We start from the raw sequence: 19,720 nt of genomic DNA, 5'->3' as shown, positions 1-19,720 counted from the left end.
CCAACATCCTCCTCGCCACTCACATTCCCAACATCCTCCTCGCCACTCACATTGCCAACATCCTCCTCGCCACTCACATCCCCAACATCCTCCTCGCCACTCACATTCCCAACATCCTCCTCGCCACTCACATTCCCAACATCCTCCTCGCCACTCACATTCCCAACATCCTCCTCGCCACTCACATTGCCAACATCCTCCTCGCCACTCACATCCCCAACATCCTCCTCGCCACTCACATTGCCAACATCCTCCTCGCCACTCACATCCCCAACATCCTCCTCGCCACTCACATTCCCAACATCCTCCTCGCCACTCACATCCCCAACATCCTCCTCGCCACTCACATTCCCAACTTCCTCCTCACCACTCAGAACCCCAACATCCTCCTCGCCACTCACATCCCCAACATCCTCCTCGCCACTCACAACCCCAACATCCTCCTCGCCACTCACAACCCCAACATCCTCCTCACCACTCACACTCCCAACATCCTCCTCGCCACTCACATTCCCAACATCCTCCTCGCCACTCACACCCCCAACATCCTCCTCGCCACTCACACCCCCAACATCCTCCTCGCCACTCACATCCCCAACATCCTCCTCGCCACTCACAACCCCAACATCCTCCTCGCCACTCACACCCCCAACATCCTCCTCGCCACTCACATTCCCAACATCCTCCTCGCCATTCACACTTCCAACATCCTCCTCGCCACTCACATTCCCAACATCCTCCTCGCCACTCGCATCCCCAACATCCTCCTCGCCACTCACATTCCCAACATCCTCCTCGTCACTCACATCCCCAACATCCTCGTCGCCACTCACAACCCCAACATCCTCCTCGCCACTCACATCCCCAACATCCTCCTCGCCATTCACACTTCCAACATCCTCCTCGCCACTCACATTCCCAACATCCTCCTCGCCACACACATTCCCAACATCCTCCTCGCCACTCACATCCCCAACATCCTCCTCGCCACACACATTCCCAACATCCTCCTCGCCACACACATTCCCAACATCCTCCTCGCCACACACATTCCCAACATCCTCCTCGCCACTCACAACCCCAACATCCTCCTCGCCACTCACATCCCCAACATCCTCCTCGCCACACACATTCCCAACATCCTCCTCGCCACACACATTCCCAACATCCTCCTCGCCACACACATTCCCAACATCCTCCTCGCCACTCACAACCCCAACATCCTCCTCGCCACTCACATCCCCAACATCCTCCTCGCCATTCACACTTCCAACATCCTCCTCGCCACTCACATTCCCAACATCCTCCTCGCCACACACATTCCCAACATCCTCCTCGCCACTCACATCCCCAACATCCTCCTCGCCACTCACACTTCCAACATCCTCCTCGCCACTCACATCCCCAGCATCCTCCTCACCACTCACATTCCCAACATCCTCCTCACCACTCACACTCCCAACATCCTCCTCGCCACTCACATCCCCAGCATCCTCCTCACCACTCACACTTCCAACATCCTCCTCACCACTCACACCCCCAACATCGTCCTCGCCACTCACATCCCCAACATCCTCCTCGCCACTCACACTTCCAACATCCTCCTCGCCACTCACATCCCCAGCATCCTCCTCACCACTCACATTCCCAACATCCTCCTCACCACTCACACTCCCAACATCCTCCTCGCCACTCACATCCCCAGCATCCTCCTCACCACTCACACTTCCAACATCCTCCTCACCACTCACACCCCCAACATCGTCCTCACCACTCACATCCCCAACATCCTCCTCGCCACTCACATTCCCAACATCCTCCTCGCCACTCACATTGCCAACATCCTCCTCGCCACTCACATTGCCAACATCCTCCTCGCCACTCACATTGCCAACATCCTCCTCGCCACTCACATTGCCAACATCCTCCTCGCCACTCACATTGCCAACATCCTCCTCGCCACTCACACTCCGAACATCCTCCTCGCCACTCACACTCCCAACATCCTCCTCGCCACTCACATTCCCAACATCCTCCTCGCCACTCACAACCCCAACATACTCCTCGCCACTCACATCCCCAACATCCTCCTCGCCACTCACATCCCCAACATCCACCTCACCACTCACATTCCCAACATCCTCCTCGCCACTCACATTGCCAACATCCTCCTCGCCACTCACATTGCCAACATCCTCCTCGCCACTCACACTCCCAACATCCTCCTCACCACTCACATTCCCCACATCCTCCTCGCCACTCACATTCCCAACATCCTCCTCACCACTCACATTCCCAACATCCTCCTCGCCACTCACATTCCCCACATCCTCCTCGCCACTCACATCCCCAACATCCTCCTCGCCACTCACATTCCCAACATCCTCCTCGCCACTCACAACCCCAACATCCTCCTCGCCACTCACATTCCCAACATCCTCCTCGCCACTCACATTGCCAACATCCTCCTCGCCACTCACATCCCCAACATCCTCCTCGCCACTCACATTCCCAACATCCTCCTCGCCACTCACATTCCCAACATCCTCCTCGCCACTCACATTCCCAACATCCTCCTCGCCACTCACATTGCCAACATCCTCCTCGCCACTCACATCCCCAACATCCTCCTCGCCACTCACATCCCCAACATCCTCCTCGCCACTCACATCCCCAACATCCTCCTCGTCACTCACAACCCCAACATCCTCCTCGCCACTCACATTCCCAACATCCTCCTCGCCACTCACAACCCCAACATCCTCCTCGCCACTCACAACCCCAACATCCTCCTCGTCACTCAAATCCCCAACATCCTCCTCGCCATTCACATTCCCCACATCCTCCTCGCCACTCACATTGCCAACATCCTCCTCGCCACTCACATCCCCAACATCCTCCTCGCCACTCACATTCCCAACATCCTCCTCGCCACTCACAACCCCAACATCCTCCTCGCCACTCACATTCCCAACATCCTCCTCGCCACTCACAACCCCAACATCCTCCTCGCCACTCACAACCCCAACATCCTCCTCGTCACTCAAATCCCCAACATCCTCCTCGCCATTCACATTCCCCACATCCTCCTCGCCACTCACATTGCCAACATCCTCCTCGCCACTCACATCCCCAACATCCTCCTCGCCACTCACATTCCCCAACATCCTCCTCGTCACTCACATTCCCCAACATCCTCCTCGCCACTCACATCCCCAGCATCCTCCTCACCACTCACACTTCCAACATCCTCCTCACCACTCACACCCCCAACATCGTCCTCACCACTCACATCCCCAACATCCTCCTCGCCACTCACATTCCCAACATCCTCCTCGCCACTCACATTGCCAACATCCTCCTCGCCACTCACATTGCCAACATCCTCCTCGCCACTCACATTGCCAACATCCTCCTCGCCACTCACATTGCCAACATCCTCCTCGCCACTCACATTGCCAACATCCTCCTCGCCACTCACACTCCGAACATCCTCCTCGCCACTCACACTCCCAACATCCTCCTCGCCACTCACATTCCCAACATCCTCCTCGCCACTCACAACCCCAACATACTCCTCGCCACTCACATCCCCAACATCCTCCTCGCCACTCACATCCCCAACATCCACCTCACCACTCACATTCCCAACATCCTCCTCGCCACTCACATTGCCAACATCCTCCTCGCCACTCACATTGCCAACATCCTCCTCGCCACTCACACTCCCAACATCCTCCTCACCACTCACATTCCCCACATCCTCCTCGCCACTCACATTCCCAACATCCTCCTCACCACTCACATTCCCAACATCCTCCTCGCCACTCACATTCCCCACATCCTCCTCGCCACTCACATCCCCAACATCCTCCTCGCCACTCACATTCCCAACATCCTCCTCGCCACTCACAACCCCAACATCCTCCTCGCCACTCACATTCCCAACATCCTCCTCGCCACTCACATTGCCAACATCCTCCTCGCCACTCACATCCCCAACATCCTCCTCGCCACTCACATTCCCAACATCCTCCTCGCCACTCACATTCCCAACATCCTCCTCGCCACTCACATTCCCAACATCCTCCTCGCCACTCACATTGCCAACATCCTCCTCGCCACTCACATCCCCAACATCCTCCTCGCCACTCACATCCCCAACATCCTCCTCGCCACTCACATCCCCAACATCCTCCTCGTCACTCACAACCCCAACATCCTCCTCGCCACTCACATTCCCAACATCCTCCTCGCCACTCACAACCCCAACATCCTCCTCGCCACTCACAACCCCAACATCCTCCTCGTCACTCAAATCCCCAACATCCTCCTCGCCATTCACATTCCCCACATCCTCCTCGCCACTCACATTGCCAACATCCTCCTCGCCACTCACATCCCCAACATCCTCCTCGCCACTCACATTCCCAACATCCTCCTCGCCACTCACAACCCCAACATCCTCCTCGCCACTCACATTCCCAACATCCTCCTCGCCACTCACAACCCCAACATCCTCCTCGCCACTCACATTCCCAACATCCTCCTTGCCACTCACATTCCCAACATCCTCCTCGCCACTCACATTCCCAACATCCTCCTCGCCACTCACATTCCCAACATCCTCCTCGCCACTCACTCCCAACATCCTCCTCGCCACTCACACTCCCAACATCCTCCTCGCCACTCACATTCCCAACATCCTCCTCGCCACTCACATTCCCAACATCCTCCTCGCCACTCACATTCCCAACATCCTCCTCGCCACTCACATTCCCACCGAGTTCAGTGTTGTCAGCAAACCTCAGGAAATTTTTAAGAAGTAATTTACGGGGTGTGGGAGTCGCTGGTGAGGCCCAGCATTTGTTGCCCGTCCCGAGTTGCCCCTTCAGAAGGTGGGGGTGAGCTGTCTTCTTGAGCCGCTGCCGTCCCCGAGGTGTAGGTACACCCGCTGTGCTGTTAGGGAGGGAGTTCCAGGCTGTTGCCCCGGCGACAGTGAAGGAACGGCCGATATATTTCCCAGTCGGGGTGGGGAGTGACTTGGAGGGGAGCCTCCAGGTGGGGGGGGGGGGGGGGGGTTCCCAGGTATCTGCTGCTCTTGTCCTTCTAGATGGAGGTGGGCGTGGGTTTGGAAGGTGCTGCCTGAGGAACCTCGGTGAGTCGCTGCTGTGCATCTTGTAGATGGGACACACGGCTGACACTGTGCGCGGGGGTGGGGGGGGGAGTGAATGTTTGTGGAAGGTCGACTCAATTCCTGGTCCAATCCCCTGGCATTAAAGCTGAACAGACACAAACCCGCAATCGAACCGCCAACTCCTCTGGAGAATCAGGATTGACAAATTTCACTGGTTTAAAAGATGTTCTGCTTCACCATTGGGTGTCGGACAATCTGTCCGGACGCTGCTGCTTAACCCAGCCGGGGTTCCGGACGATACTCCGCCCACTTACCGGGTCAATCCCAAACGGATACACTCCCTCAAAGACGTTGCTTATATTCGGGTCGAGCGAGAGGTACGAATCGCGTTGAATATCTGTGGAACTGCAGAGGTATCGTCGTCAGACAGAGAGATAGAGAGCAAATCACGGAGACAGACAAAGCAACGGAGAGAGGGAAGGAGAAAGGGAGCGAGACAGGGAGGGAGAGAGCGAGACAGGGAGGGAGAGAGCGAGACAGGGAGAGAGCGAGACAGGGAGGGAGAGAGAGAGACAGGGAGGGAGAGAGAGAGGGAGAGAGAGAGAGAGACAGAGAGACAGGGAGAGAGAGCGAGACAGGGAGGGAGAGAGAAAGAGAGAGACAGGGAGGGAGAGAGAGAGAGACAGGGAGGGAGAGAGAGAGAGAGAGAGAGAGACAGGGAGGGAGAGAGCGAGACAGGGAGAGAGCGAGACAGGGAGGGAGAGAGAGAGACAGAGAGGGAGAGAGCGAGACAGGGAGAGAGAGCGCAAGACAGGGAGGGAGAGAGAGAGGGAGAGAGAGAGAGAGACAGAGAGACAGGGAGAGAGAGCGAGACAGGGAGGGAGAGAGAAAGAGAGAGACAGGGAGGGAGAGAGAGAGAGACAGGGAGGGAGAGAGAGAGAGAGAGAGAGAGACAGGGAGGGAGAGAGCGAGACAGGGAGGGAGAGAGAGAGACAGAGAGGGAGAGAGCGAGACAGGGAGAGAGAGCGCAAGACAGGGAGGGAGAGAGAGAGGGAGAGAGAGAGAGAGACAGAGAGCGAGACAGGGAGAGAGAGCGAGACAGGGAGGGAGAGAGAAAGAGAGAGACAGGGAGGGGGAGAGAGAGAGAGAGAGACAGGGAGAGAGAGAGAGAGACAGGGAGGGAGAGAGCGAGGGAGGGAGAGAGCGAGACAGGGAGAGAGCGAGACAGGGAGGGAGAGAGCGAGACAGGGAGGGAGAGAGCGAGACAGGGAGAGAGCGAGACAGGGAGGGAGAGAGAGAGACAGAGAGGGAGAGAGCGAGACAGGGAGAGAGAGCGCAAGACAGGGAGAGAGAGAGAGAGGGAGAGAGAGAGAGAGACAGAGAGCGAGACAGGGAGAGAGAGCAAGACAGGGAGGGAGAGAGAAAGAGAGAGACAGGGAGGGAGAGAGAGAGAGAGAGAGAGACAGGGAGGGAGAGAGAGAGAGAGACAGGGAGGGAGAGAGAGAGACAGGGAGGGAGAGAGAGAGACAGGGAGAGAGAGAGAGAGACAGGGAGGGAGAGAGAGAGAGACAGGGAGAGAGAGACAGGGAGAGGGAGGGAGGGAGGGAGGGGGGGGAGGGAGTTCGAGGGAGGGGGAGGGTGGGAGTTCGAGGGAGGGAGGGGGAGGGGGAGGGAGGGGGAGGGAGGGAGTTGGAGGGAGGGGGGAGGGAGGGAGGGGGAGGGAGGGGGGAGGGTGGGGGGGAGGGGGAGGGGGAGGGAGGGGGAGGGGGAGGGGGGGGAGGGAGAGCGAGGGAGGGAGGAGGGGGAGCGGAGGAGGGGGAGCGGAGGAGGGGGAGGGACAGAGATGGGAGTTGTTGCGTGTGAGTACGAGGGGAAGGTAGGGTGGGAGTGTGGACGGAGGGTGTGAGGGAGTGAGGCAGTGTGTGAGTGCGAGAGTCAGAATGATGGAGGTATAGATGAGGGACCTACCTCCAGACATGGTCGATCATGGGGCTGACGTGCCAGGCAGAAGGGAAGATCGCCAGCGAGAGACTGAAACAGTCGTTGTAAATTAATCCCGTGTAAATGGAGAACAGGCCCATCAGCAGAATGAGATAGCGGCCGTCAAAAAACATCCTCCAGATCTGAGAGAACACAGGAAAGGACAGTTATCCTCTCACAGTACACAAACCTCACCGTCTGCAACAACCCTCTCAGCACTGCACCTCTCCAAACCACTGAGAAGGGGCTGAATGGGGCCTCCTCCTGTTCCTGTGTAACGGGCTGGAGAAGGTGCTGAATGGGGCCTCCTCCTGTTCCTGTGTAACAGGCTGGAGAAGGGGCTGAATGGGGCCTCCTCCTGTTCCTGTGTAACAGGCTGGAGAAGGGGCTGAATGGGGCCTCCTCCTGTTCCTGTGCAACAGGCTGGAGAAGGGGCAAAATGGGACCTCCTCCTGTTCCTGTGTAACAGGCTGGAGAAGGGGCTGAATGGGACCTCCTCCTGTTCCTGTGTAACGGGCTGGAGAAGGGGCTGAATGGGGCCTCCTCCTGTTCCTGTGTAACAGGCTGGAGAAGGGGCTGAATGGGGCCTCCTCCTGTTCCTGTGTAACGGGCTGGAGAAGGGGCTGAATGGAGCCTCCTCCTGTTCCTGTGTAACAGGCTGGAGAAGGGGCTGAATGGGGCCTCCTCCTGTTCCTGTGTAACGGGCTGGAGAGGGGGCTCAATGGGGCCTCCTCCTGTTCCTGTGTAACAGGCTGGAGAAGGGGCTGAATGGGGCCTCCTCCTGTTCCTGTGTAACAGGCTGGAGAAGGGGCTGAATGGGGCCTCCTCCTGTTCCTGTGTAACGGGCTGGAGAAGGGGCTGAATGGGGCCTCCTCCTGTTCCTGTGTAATGTGCTGGAGAAGGGGCTGAATGGAGCCTCCTCCTGTTCCTGTGTAACGGGCTGGAGAAGGGGCTGAATGGGGCCACCTCCTGTTCCTGTGTAACAGGCTGAAGAAGGGGCTGAATGGAGCCTCCTCCTGTTCCTGTGTAACAGGCTGGAGAAGGGGCTGAATGGGGCCTCCTCCTGTTCCTGTGTAACAGGCTGGAGAAGGGGCTGAATGGGGCCTCCTCCTGTTCCTGTGTAACAGGCTGGAGAAGGGGCTGAATGGGGCCTCCTCCTGTTCCTGTGTAACGGGCTGGAGAAGGGGCTGAATGGGGCCTCCTCCTGTTCCTGTGTAACAGGCTGTAGACGAGGCTGAATGGGGCCTCCTGTTCCTGTGGAACAGGCTGGAGAAGGGGCTGAATGGGGACTCCTCCTGTTCCTGTGGAACAGGCTGGAGAAGGGGCTGAATGGGGCCTCCTCCTGTTCCTGTGTAACAGGCTGGAGAAGGGGCTGAATGGGGCCTCCTCCTGTTCCTGTGTAACAGGCTGGAGAAGGGGCTGAATGGGGACTCCTCCTGTTCCTGTGTAACAGGCTGGAGAAGGGGCTGAATGGGGCCTCCTCCTGTTCCATGTAACAGGCTGGAGAAGGGGCTGAATGGAGCCTTCTCCTGTTCCTGTGTAACAGGCTGGAGAAGGGGCTGAATGGGGACTCCTCCTGTTCCTGTGTAACAGGCTGGAGAAGGGGCTGAATGGGGCCTCCTCCTGTTCCATGTAACAGGCTGGAGAAGGGGCTGAATGGAGCCTTCTCCTGTTCCTGTGTAACAGGCTGGAGAAGGGGCTGAATGGGGCCTCCACCTGTTCCTGTGTAACAGGCTGGAGAAGAGGCTGAATGGGGCCTCCTCCTGTTACTGTGTAACAGGCTGGAGAAGGGGCTGAATGGGGCCTCCTCCTGTTCCCGTGTAACGGGCTGGAGAGGGGGCTGAATGGGGCCTCCTCCTGTTCCTGTGTAACAGGCTGGAGAAGGGGCTGAATGGGGCCTCCTCCTGTTTCTGTGTAACAGGCTGGAGAAGGGGCTGAATGGGGCCTCCTCCTGTTCCTGTGTAACAGGCTGGAGACGGGGCTGAATGGGGCCTCCTGTTCCTGTGGAACAGGCTGGAGAAGGGGCTGAATGGGGACTCCTCCTGTTCCTGTGGAACAGGCTGGAGAAGGGGCTGAATGGGGCCTCCTCCTGTTCCTGTGTAACAGGCTGGAGAAGGGGCTGAATGGGGCCTCCTCCTGTTCCTGTGTAACAGGCTGGAGAAGGGGCTGAATGGGGCCTCCTCCTGTTCCTGTGCAACAGGCTGGAGAAGGGGCAAAATGGGGCCTCCTCCTGTTCCTGTGTAACAGGCTGGAGAAGGGGCTGAATGGGACCTCCTCCTGTTCCTGTGTAACGGGCTGGAGAAGGGGCTGAATGGGGCCTCCTCCTGTTCCTGTGTAACAGGCTGGAGAAGGGGCTGAATGGGGCCTCCTCCTGTTCCTGTGTAACGGGCTGGAGAAGGGGCTGAATGGAGCCTCCTCCTGTTCCTGTGTAACAGGCTGGAGAAGGGGCTGAATGGGGCTTCCTCCTGTTCCTGTGTAACGGGCTGGAGAGGGGGCTCAATGGGGCCTCCTCCTGTTCCTGTGTAACAGGCTGGAGAAGGGGCTGAATGGGGCCTCCTCCTGTTCCTGTGTAACAGGCTGGAGAAGGGGCTGAATGGGGCCTCCTCCTGTTCCTGTGTAACGGGCTGGAGAAGGGGCTGAATGGGGCCTCCTCCTGTTCCTGTGTAATGTGCTGGAGAAGGGGCTGAATGGAGCCTCCTCCTGTTCCTGTGTAACGGGCTGGAGAAGGGGCTGAATGGGGCCACCTCCTGTTCCTGTGTAACAGGCTGAAGAAGGGGCTGAATGGAGCCTCCTCCTGTTCCTGTGTAACAGGCTGGAGAAGGGGCTGAATGGGGCCTCCTCCTGTTCCTGTGTAACAGGCTGGAGAAGGGGCTGAATGGGGCCTCCTCCTGTTCCTGTGTAACAGGCTGGAGAAGGGGCTGAATGGGGCCTCCTCCTGTTCCTGTGTAACGGGCTGGAGAAGGGGCTGAATGGGGCCTCCTCCTGTTCCTGTGTAACAGGCTGTAGACGGGGCTGAATGGGGCCTCCTGTTCCTGTGGAACAGGCTGGAGAAGGGGCTGAATGGGGACTCCTCCTGTTCCTGTGGAACAGGCTGGAGAAGGGGCTGAATGGGGCCTCCTCCTGTTCCTGTGTAACAGGCTGGAGAAGGGGCTGAATGGGGCCTCCTCCTGTTCCTGTGTAACAGGCTGGAGAAGGGGCTGAATGGGGACTCCTCCTGTTCCTGTGTAACAGGCTGGAGAAGGGGCTGAATGGGGCCTCCTCCTGTTGCTGTGTAACAGGCTGGAGAAGGGGCTGAATGGGGCCTTCTCCTGTTCCTGTGTAACAGGCTGGAGAAGGGGCTGAATGGGGCCTCCTCCTGTTCCTGTGTAACAGGCTGGAGAAGGGGCTGAATGGGGCCTCCTCCTGTTCCTGTGTAACAGGCTGGAGAAGGGGCTGAATGGGGCCTCCTCCTGTTCCTGTGTAACGGGCTGGAGAAGGGGCTGAATGGGGCCTCCTCCTGTTCCTGTGTAACAGGCTGGAGAAGGGGCTGAATGGGGCCTCCTCCTGTTCCTGTGTAACAGGCTGGAGAAGGGGCTGAATGGGGCCTTCTCCTGTTCCTGTGTAACAGGCTGGAGAAGGGGCTGAATGGGGCCTCCTCCTGTTCCTGTGTAACAGGCTGGAGAAGGGGCTGAATGGGGCCTCCTCCTGTTCCTGTGTAACAGGCTGGAGAAGGGGCTGAATGGGGCCTCCTCCTGTTCCTGTGTAACAGGCTGGAGAAGGGGCTGAATGGGGCCTCCTCCTGTTCCTGTGTAACAGGCTGGAGAAGGGGCTGAATGGGGCCTCCTCCTGTTCCTGTGTAACAGGCTGGAGAAGGGGCTGAATGGGGCCTCCTGTTCCTGTGGAAAGGGCTGGAGAAGGGGCTGAATGGGGCCTCCTCCTGTTCCTGTGTAACGGGCTGGAGAAGGGGCTGAATGGGGCCTCCTCCTGTTCCTGTGTAACAGGCTGGAGAAGGGGCTGAATGGAGCCTCCTCCTGTTCCTGTGTAACGGGCTGGAGAAGGGGCTGAATGGGCCTCCTCCTGTTCCTGTGTAACAGGCTGGAGAAGGGGCTGAATGGGGCCTCCTCCTGTTCCTGTGTAACGGGCTGGAGAAGGGGCTGAATGGGGCCTCCTCCTGTTCCTGTGTAACAGGCTGGAGAAGGGGCTGAATGGGGCCTCCTCCTGTTCCTGTGTAACAGGCTGGAGAAGGGGCTGAATGGGGCCTTCTCCTGTTCCTGTGTAACAGGCTGGAGAAGGGGCTGAATGGGGCCTCCTCCTGTTCCTGTGTAACAGGCTGGAGAAGGGGCTGAATGGGGCCTCCTCCTGTTCCTGTGTAACAGGCTGGAGAAGGGGCTGAATGGGGCCTCCTCCTGTTCCTGTGTAACAGGCTGGAGAAGGGGCTGAATGGGGCCTCCTCCTGTTCCTGTGTAACAGGCTGGAGAAGGGGCTGAATGGGGCCTCCTCCTGTTCCTGTGTAACAGGCTGGAGAAGGGGCTGAATGGGGCCTCCTGTTCCTGTGGAAAGGGCTGGAGAAGAGGCTGAATGGGGCCTCCTCCTGTTCCTGTGTAACGGGCTGGAGAAGGGGCTGAATGGGGCCTCCTCCTGTTCCTGTGTAACAGGCTGGAGAAGGGGCTGAATGGAGCCTCCTCCTGTTCCTGTGTAACGGGCTGGAGAAGGGGCTGAATGGGGCCTCCTGTTCCTGTGTAACAGGCTGGAGAAGGGGCTGAATGGGGCCTCCTCCTGTTCCTGTGTAACAGGCTGGAGAAGGGGCTGAATGGAGCCTCCTCCTGTTCCTGTGTAACGGGCTGGAGAAGGGGCTGAATGGGGCCTCCTGTTCCTGTGTAACGGGCTGGAGAAGGGGCTGAATGGGGCCTCCTCCTGTTCCTGTGTTACAGGCTGGAGAAGGGGCTGAATGGGTCCTCCTCCTGTTCCTGTGTAACAGGCTGGAGAAGGGGCTGAATGGGGCCTCCTCCTGTTCCTGTGTAACAGGCTGGAGAAGGGGCTGAATGGTGCCTCCTCCTGTTCCTGTGTAACAGGCTGGAGAAGGGGCTGAATGGGGCCTCCTCCTGTTCCTGTGTAACTGGCTGGAGAAGGGGCTGAATGGGGCCTCCTCCTGTTCCTGAACTGAACTCAGTCTTACCTCATTTGTCTCTTTTTTGAGTTGGTGATCATTCTCATTATACACCATCCAAGCAGCAAAGAGCGACATGATTAAACCGTGTCCGACATCACCAAACATCACCGCAAACAGGAATGGAAACGTGATAATGGTGTAGATAGCTGGAGAGAGAGGGCGGGAGAGAGCGTAGCAACGATCATTCATTACTGACTCTCTGACAGTGCGGCACTCCCTCAGTACTGACCCTCTGACAGTGCGGCACTCCCTCAGTACTGACCCTCTGACAGTGAGCACTCCCTCAGTACTGACCCTCTGACAGTGCGGCACTCCCTCAGTACTGACCGTCTTACAGTGCGGCACTCCCTCAGTACTGACCCTCTGTCAGTGCGGCACTCCCTCAGTACTGACCCTCTGACAGTGCGGCACTCCCTCAGTACTGACCCTCTGACAGTGCGGCACTCCCTCATTACTGACCCTCTGACAGTGCGGCACTCCCTCAGTACTGACCCTCTGACAGTGCTGCACTCCCCCAGTACTGACCCTCTGACAGTGCGGCACTCCCTCAGTACTGACCCTCTGACAGTGCGGCACTCCCTCAGTACTGACCCTCTGACAGTGCGGCACTCCCTCAATACTGACCCTCTGACAGTGCGGCACTCCCTCAGTACTGACCCTCTGACAGTGCAGCACTCCCTCAGTACTGCCCCTCTGACAGTGCGGCACTCCCTCAGTACTGACCCTCTGACAGTGCAGCACTCTCTCAGTACTGACCCTCTGACAGTGCGGCACTCCCTCAGTACTGACCCTCTGACAGTGCAGCACTCCCTCAGTACTGACCCTCTGACAGTGCGGCACTCCCTCAGTACTGACCCTCTGACAGTGCGGCACTCCCTCAGTACTGACCCTCTGACAGTGCAGCACTCCCTCAGTACTGACCCTCTGACAGTGCAGCACTCCCTCAGTACTGACCCTCTGACAGTGCGACACTCCCTCAGTACTGACCCTCTGACAGTGCAGCACTCTCTCAGTACTGACCCTCTGACAGTGCGGCACTCTCTCAGTACTGACCCTCTGACAGTGCAGCACTCTCTCAGTACTGACCCTCTGACAGTGCGGCACTCCCTCAGTACTGACCCTCTGACAGTGCGGCACTCCCTCAGTACTGACCCTCTGACAGTGCGGCACTCCCTCAGTACTGACCCTCTGACAGTGCAGCACTCCCTCAGTATTGACCCTCTGACAGTGCAGCACTCCCTCAGTATTGACCCTCTGACAGTGCGGCACTCCCTCAGTGCTGACCCTCTGACAGTGCAGCACTCTCTCAGTACTGACCCTCTGACAGTGCGGCACTCCCTCAGTACTGACCGTCTTACAGTGCGGCACTCCCTCAGTACTGACCCTCTGACAGTGCGGCACTCCCTCAGTACTGACCCTCTGACAGTGCAGCACTCCCTCAGTATTGACCCTCTGACAGTGCGGCACTCCCTCAGTACTGACCCTCTGACAGTGCGGCACTCCCTCAGTACTGACCCTCTGACAGTGCGGCACTCCCTCAGTACTGACCCTCTGACAGTGCAGCACTCACTCAGTACTGACCCTCTGACAGTGCAGCACTCCCTCAGTACTGACCCTCTGACAGTGCAGCACTCCCTCAGTACTGACCCTCTGACAGTGCAGCACTCCCTCAGTACTGACCCTCTGACAGTGCAGCACTCCCTCAGTACTGACCCTCTGACAGTGCAGCACTCCCTCAGTACTGACCCTCTGACAGTGCAGCACTCCCTCAGTACTGACCCTCTGACAGTGCGGCACTCCCTCAGTACTGACCCTCTGACAGTGCGGCACTCCCTCAGTACTGACCCTCTGACAGTGCGGCACTCCCTCAGTACTGACCCTCTGACAGTGCGGCACTCCCTCAGTACTGACCCTCTGACAGTGCGGCACTCCCTCAGTACTGACCCTCTGACAGTTCAGCACTCCCTCAGTACTGACCCTCTGACAGTGCGGCACTCCCTCAGTACTGACCCTCTGACAGTGCGGCACTCCCTCAGTACTGACCCTCTGACAGTGCAGCACTCCCTCAGTACTGACCCTCTGACAGTGCGGCACTCCCTCAGTACTGACCCTCTGACAGTGCATCACTCCCTCAGTACTGACCCTCTGACAGTGCGCCACTCCCTCAGTACTGACCCTCTGACAGTGCGGTACTGCCTCAGTACTGACCCTCTGACAGTGCGGCACTCCCTCAATACTGACCCTCTGACAGTGCGGCACTCCCTCAATACTGACCCTCTGACAGTGCGGCACTCCCTCAGTACTGACCCTCTGACAGTGCAGCACTCTCTCAGTACTGACCCTCTGACAGTGCAGCACTCCCTCAGTACTGACCCTCTGACAGTGCGGCACTCCTTCAGTACGGACCCTCTGACAGTGTGGCACTCCCTCAGTACTGACCCTCTGACAGTGCAGCACTCCCTCAGTACTGACCCTCTGACAGTGCGGCACTCCTTCAGTACGGACCCTCTGACAGTGTGGCACTCCCTCAGTACGGACCCTCCGACAGTGCAGCACTCCCTCAGTACTGACCCTCTGATAGTGCAGCACTCCCTCAGTACTGACCCTCTGACAGTGCGGCACTCCCTCAGTACTGACTCTCTGACAGTGCGGCACTCCCTCAGTACTGACCCTCTGACAGTGCGGCGCTCCCTCAGTACTGACCCTCTGACAGTGCGGCACTCCCTCAGTACTGACCCTCTGACAGTGCGGCACTCCCTCAGTACTGACCCTCTGACAGTGCGGCGCTCCCACAGTTATGATCCTACCTGGGTTGACCTCCTGATAAGTCCCCACTCCGTAGGCGTCGACGATGCTCTGGAATCCGGCGGTGAATTGGTTTGTGCGGTTGAGGGTGGGCCGATTCTGCGTGGTCGGGATCTGGGTGTAGAAGGACGGGACGGTGGCTCCGGCCTTGCGCTGGGAAATGAGGACAGAGCGACAAGTGAGCGAATCCCAGAGGCGGGGGGGGGCGGGAGGCATTTCTCCGCCACACCGGGCGGCTTAACTCTTCACCCCTGCGGCACGTTGCCCCCCAACCGCACCCCCCCACCCCGAAAAACCCTCAGTTGCCAGGGGCAGCACAGAGGTCAGAGGTCACGTTTCCCAAAGCAAAGGATGATGGTCATTGATGACGATCTGTTCGATGAAGGGACATATCGGAACAGGAGGCCATTCGGTCCATCAACGCTGCTGGCCTTCAATACTATCCTGTCCAACCTTCCCTGCCTTTTACTCTCCCCTTAGTCCTCTACGCTGTTGCTTTTTGCATAAATTTAGGGGCAATTTAGCGTGGCCAATCCACCTAGCCTGCGCATCTTTGTTGTGGGAGCGAAACCCACGCAGACACGGGGAGGTTGTGCAAACTCCACCCCGGGGCTGGGATCGAACCCGGGGCCTCGGCGCCGTGAGGCAGCAGCGGTAACCACTCTGCCCACCGAGCCGCCATAACTACGCTATTGTTAATCGGGAATCTGTTAACCCTCATTTTTGCCATTTACGAAACACCCGGCCCGTCTGTTCCTTCTCCCAAAGTGGATGACCTCACAGTTTTCCACATTATATTCCATCTGCCATGTTCCTGACCAATCACCAAATCTGTCCAAATCCACCTGTAGTTATTTCACATCTTCCTCACGACGCACATTCATGTCTCGCTTTGTCCATCATATTGGCAATATTACATTTGGTACCCCCAGATCCAAATCATGATATCGAGGTTGTGGGGTCTGGGGGGAGGTTAGAGAGATAGGGGGGGTTGTAGGGGGACTGGAGGAGGGTTCAGAGATAGGGAGGGTTGTAGGGGAACTGGAGGAGGTTTCAGAGATAGGGAGGGTTGTAGGAGCTGGAGGAGGCTACAGAGATAGGGAGGGTTGTAGGGGAACTGGAGGAGGTTTCAGAGATAGAGAGCGTTGTAGGGGGACTGGAGGAGGTTTCAGAGATAGGGAGGGTTGTAGGGACTGGAGGAGGTTACAGAGATAGGGAGGATTGTAGGGGCTGGAGGAGGTTACAGAGATAGGGAGGTTTGTAGGGGCTGGAGGAGGTTACAGAGATAGGGAGGGGTGTGGGGTTGGAGGAGGGTACAGACATAGGGAGGGTTGTGGGGGCTGGAGGTAACAGAGATAGGGAGGGTTGTGGGGGCTGGAGGAGGTTACAGATATAGGGAGGGTTGTAGGGGCTGGAGGAGGTTACAGAGACAGGGAGGGAGGGCTGGAGGAGGTTACAGAGATAGGAAGGGTTCTAGGAGCTGGAGGAGGTTGCAGAGATAGGGAGGGTTGTAGGGGCTGGAGGAGGTTACAGCGATAGGGAGGGTGGGCTGGAGGAGGTGACAGAGATAGGGAGGGAGGGCTGGAGGAGGTGACAGAGATAGGGAGGGAGGGCTGGAGGAGGTGACAGAGATAGGGAGGGTTGTAGGGGCTGTAGGAGGTTACAGAGATAGGGAGGGAGGGCTGGCGGAGGTTACAGAGATTGGGAGGGAGGGCTGGAGGAGGTGACAGAGATAGGGAGGGAGGGCTGGAGGAGGTTACAGAGATAGGGAGGGTGGGCTGGAGGAGGTGACAGAGATAGGGAGGGAGGGCTGGAGGAGGTGACTGAGATAGGGAGGGAGGGCTGGAGGAGGTGACAGAGATAGGGAGGGTTGTAGGGGCTGGAGGAGGTTACAGCGATAGGGAGGGTGGGCTGGAGGAGGTGACAGAGATAGGGAGGGAGGGCTGGAGGAGGTGACAGATAGGGAGGGAGGGCTGGAGGAGGTGACAGAGATAGGGAGGGTTGTAGGGGCTGTAGGAGGTTACAGAGATAGGGAGGGAGGGCTGGCGGAGGTTACAGAGATTGGGAGGGAGGGCTGGAGGAGGTTACAGAGATAGGGAGGGTTGTAGGGGCTGGAGGAGGTTACTGAGATAGGGAGGGTTGTAGGGGCTGGAGGAGGTGACAGAGATCGGGAGGGTTGTAGGGGCTGGAGGAGGTGACGGAGATAGGGAGGGAGGGCTGGAGGAGGTGACGGAGATCGGGAGGGTTGTTGGGGTTGGAGGAGGTGACGGAGATAGGGAGGGAGGTCACAGACAGATAGTTACGTACCGAGCCCAGCTCCAGTGCCACCTGAAGTCTCTGCAGGTCGGAGGAGGGACACCAGACCTCAGCAATCAGACACTTGCCAGTTATGTCGAAGTTACACTGGTTGAGGATGAGGTAAATGGCTTTCATTTTGCGAATCCTCACTGCCCAGGGATGGAGCACGTGGACAACCTTTTGTAGTATCTGGGTCAGGTATTCCTCCGTCTTGTTCAGGACCTGTGGGAGAGGGGGCGGAGAGAGGGGGAGAGAGTCAGGGCCACGTTACATTCGCGCCACACACGTGCCCGGCAACGACCATCTCCGACAAGAGAGGATCGAACCATCGCCCCCTTGACATTCGACAGCATTCCCATCGCTGAATCCCCCACAATCCACATCCTGGGGGTAACCATTGATCAGAAACTGAACTGGGCCCAGCCACATTAATACTGTGGCTACCAGAGCAGGTCAGAGGCTGGGAATCCTGCGGAGAGTAACTCACCTCCTGACCCCCCCGAAGCCTGTCCCCCATCGACAAGGCACAAGTCAGGAGTGTGAGGGAAAGTCTCCACTTGCCTGGGTGAGCGCAGCTCCAACAACCCTCGAGAAGCTCGACACCATCCAGGACAAAGCAGCCCCGCTTGATCGCTCCCCTTCCACATAATTAATTCTCTCTGTAGCATATTCTCTCTCCCCATCTCGCTCTCTCTCCCCCCCCCCCCCCCCCCCCACCTCCGGCTCTCTCTCTCTCTCCCTCTCTGTCTCTCTCTCTCTCTGTCTCTCTCTCTCTCTCTGTCTCTCTGTCCCCGTCTCTCTCTCCGTCTCTCTCTCTACTCTGTCTCTCTCTCTCTCTTCCCGTCTCTCTCTCCCTCTCCGTCTCTCTCTCTACCCGTCTCTCTCTCTCTCTTTCCCCATCTCTCTCTCTCTCTCTCTCTTTCCCCATCTCTCTCTCTCTCTCTCTTTCCCCATCTCTCTCTCTGTCTCTCTTTCTCTCCCCGTCTCTCTCTCTCCCAGTCTCTCTCCGTCTCTCTCTCTCCCCGTCTCTCCGTCTCTCTCTCTCCCCGTCTCTCTCTCTCTCTCCCCCCGTCTTTCTCTCTCTGTCTCTCTCTCTACCTGTCTATCTCGCTACCTGTCTCTCTCTCTACCTGTCTCTCTCTCCCCCTCTCTCTCTCTCCCCGTCTTGCTCTCTCTCTCCCCCAGTCTCTCTCGCTCTGTCTCTCTCTCTCTCTCTGTCTCTCTCTCTCTACCCGTCTCTCTGTACCCGTCTCGCTGTCTACCTGTCTCTCTCTCTCTACCTGTCTATCTCGCTACCTGTCTCTCTCTCTACCTGTCTCTCTCTCCCCCTCTCTCTCTCTCCCCGTCTTGCTCTCTCTCTCCCCCAGTCTCTCTCGCTCTGTCTCTCTCTCTTTCTGTCTCTCTCTCTCTACCCGTCTCTCTGTACCCGTCTCGCTGTCTACCTGTCTCTCTCTCTCTACCTGTCTCTCTCTCTACCTGTCTCTCTCTCTCTCTCTCTCTGTCTCTCTCTCCCCGTCTCTCTCTCTCCCCGTCTCTCTCCATCTCTCTCTCTCCCCGTCTCTCTCTCTCTCCCCGTCTCTCCGTCTCTCTCTCTCCCCGTCTCTCTCTCTCTCTCCCCCCGTCTTTCTCTCTCTGTATATCTCGCTACCTGTCTCTCTCTCTACCTGTCTCTCTCTCCCCCTCTCTCTCTCTCCCCCTCTCTCTCTCTCCCCCTCTCTCTCTCTCCCCCTCTCTCTCTCTCCCCCTCTCTCTCTCTCCCCCTCTCTCTCTCTCCCCCTCTCTCTCTCTCCCCGTCTTGCTCTCTCTCTCCCCCAGTCTCTCTCGCTCTGTCTCTCTCTCTCTCTCTGTCTCTCTCTCTCTACCCGTCTCTCTGTACCCGTCTCTCTCTCTCCCCGTCTTGCTCTCTCCCCGTCTTGCTCTCTCTCTCCCCCAGTCTCTCTCGCTCTGTCTCTCTCTCTCTCTCTCTACCTGTCTCTCTCTCCCCGTCTCTCTCGCTCTGTCTCTCTCTACCGGACTCTCTCTACCTGTCTCTCTCTCTCTACCTGTCTCTCTCTCTCTACCTGTCTCTCTCTCTACCTGTCTCTCTCTCTCTACCTGTCTCTCTCTCTACCTGTCTCTCTCTCTACCTGTCTCTCTCTCTCTACCCGTCTCTCTCTACCCGTCTCTCTCTCCCCGTCTCTCTCTCCCCGTCTCTCTCTCCCCGTCTCTCTCCGTCTCTCTCCGTCTCTCTCTCTCAGTTCAGTCTCTCACTCACCGACTTAAGATCCTCCACTCGAGTTTGCAGACTCTGCAGCGTTTCCTGCTGATCCTCCGGTGTTGCGGGATAGGGGAAAACCTGGCAATGGTAGCTT

The 19,720-nt window shown here is 57.9% G+C and overlaps 1 protein-coding gene across 1 annotated transcript in view; it reads right to left on the bottom strand.

The window, feature by feature from the left end:
• The window catches only part of LOC140410117 (V-type proton ATPase 116 kDa subunit a 2-like), a 109,093-nt gene extending 89,381 nt beyond the window's left edge, over nucleotides 1-19,712 (bottom strand). Inside the window, exons 1-6 of the mRNA XM_072498058.1 lie at nucleotides 19,624-19,712; nucleotides 17,379-17,591; nucleotides 15,074-15,224; nucleotides 12,273-12,412; nucleotides 7,106-7,260; nucleotides 5,452-5,542 (exon numbers count right to left, since the gene is read on the bottom strand). Coding sequence (XP_072354159.1) covers nucleotides 5,452-5,542; nucleotides 7,106-7,260; nucleotides 12,273-12,412; nucleotides 15,074-15,224; nucleotides 17,379-17,504 — 663 coding nt within the window. The 5' untranslated portion in view covers nucleotides 17,505-17,591; nucleotides 19,624-19,712. The remainder of the gene's footprint in view (nucleotides 1-5,451; nucleotides 5,543-7,105; nucleotides 7,261-12,272; nucleotides 12,413-15,073; nucleotides 15,225-17,378; nucleotides 17,592-19,623) is intronic.
• Nucleotides 19,713-19,720: the final 8 nt, after the last annotated feature.

The sequence above is a fragment of the Scyliorhinus torazame genome, chromosome 4, assembly GCF_047496885.1.
Source record: "Scyliorhinus torazame isolate Kashiwa2021f chromosome 4, sScyTor2.1, whole genome shotgun sequence".
Lineage (NCBI taxonomy): Eukaryota > Metazoa > Chordata > Chondrichthyes > Carcharhiniformes > Scyliorhinidae > Scyliorhinus > Scyliorhinus torazame.
The sequence above is the reverse complement of the archived record's forward strand: the minus strand, read 5'-3'. Positions and strand labels throughout refer to the sequence as shown.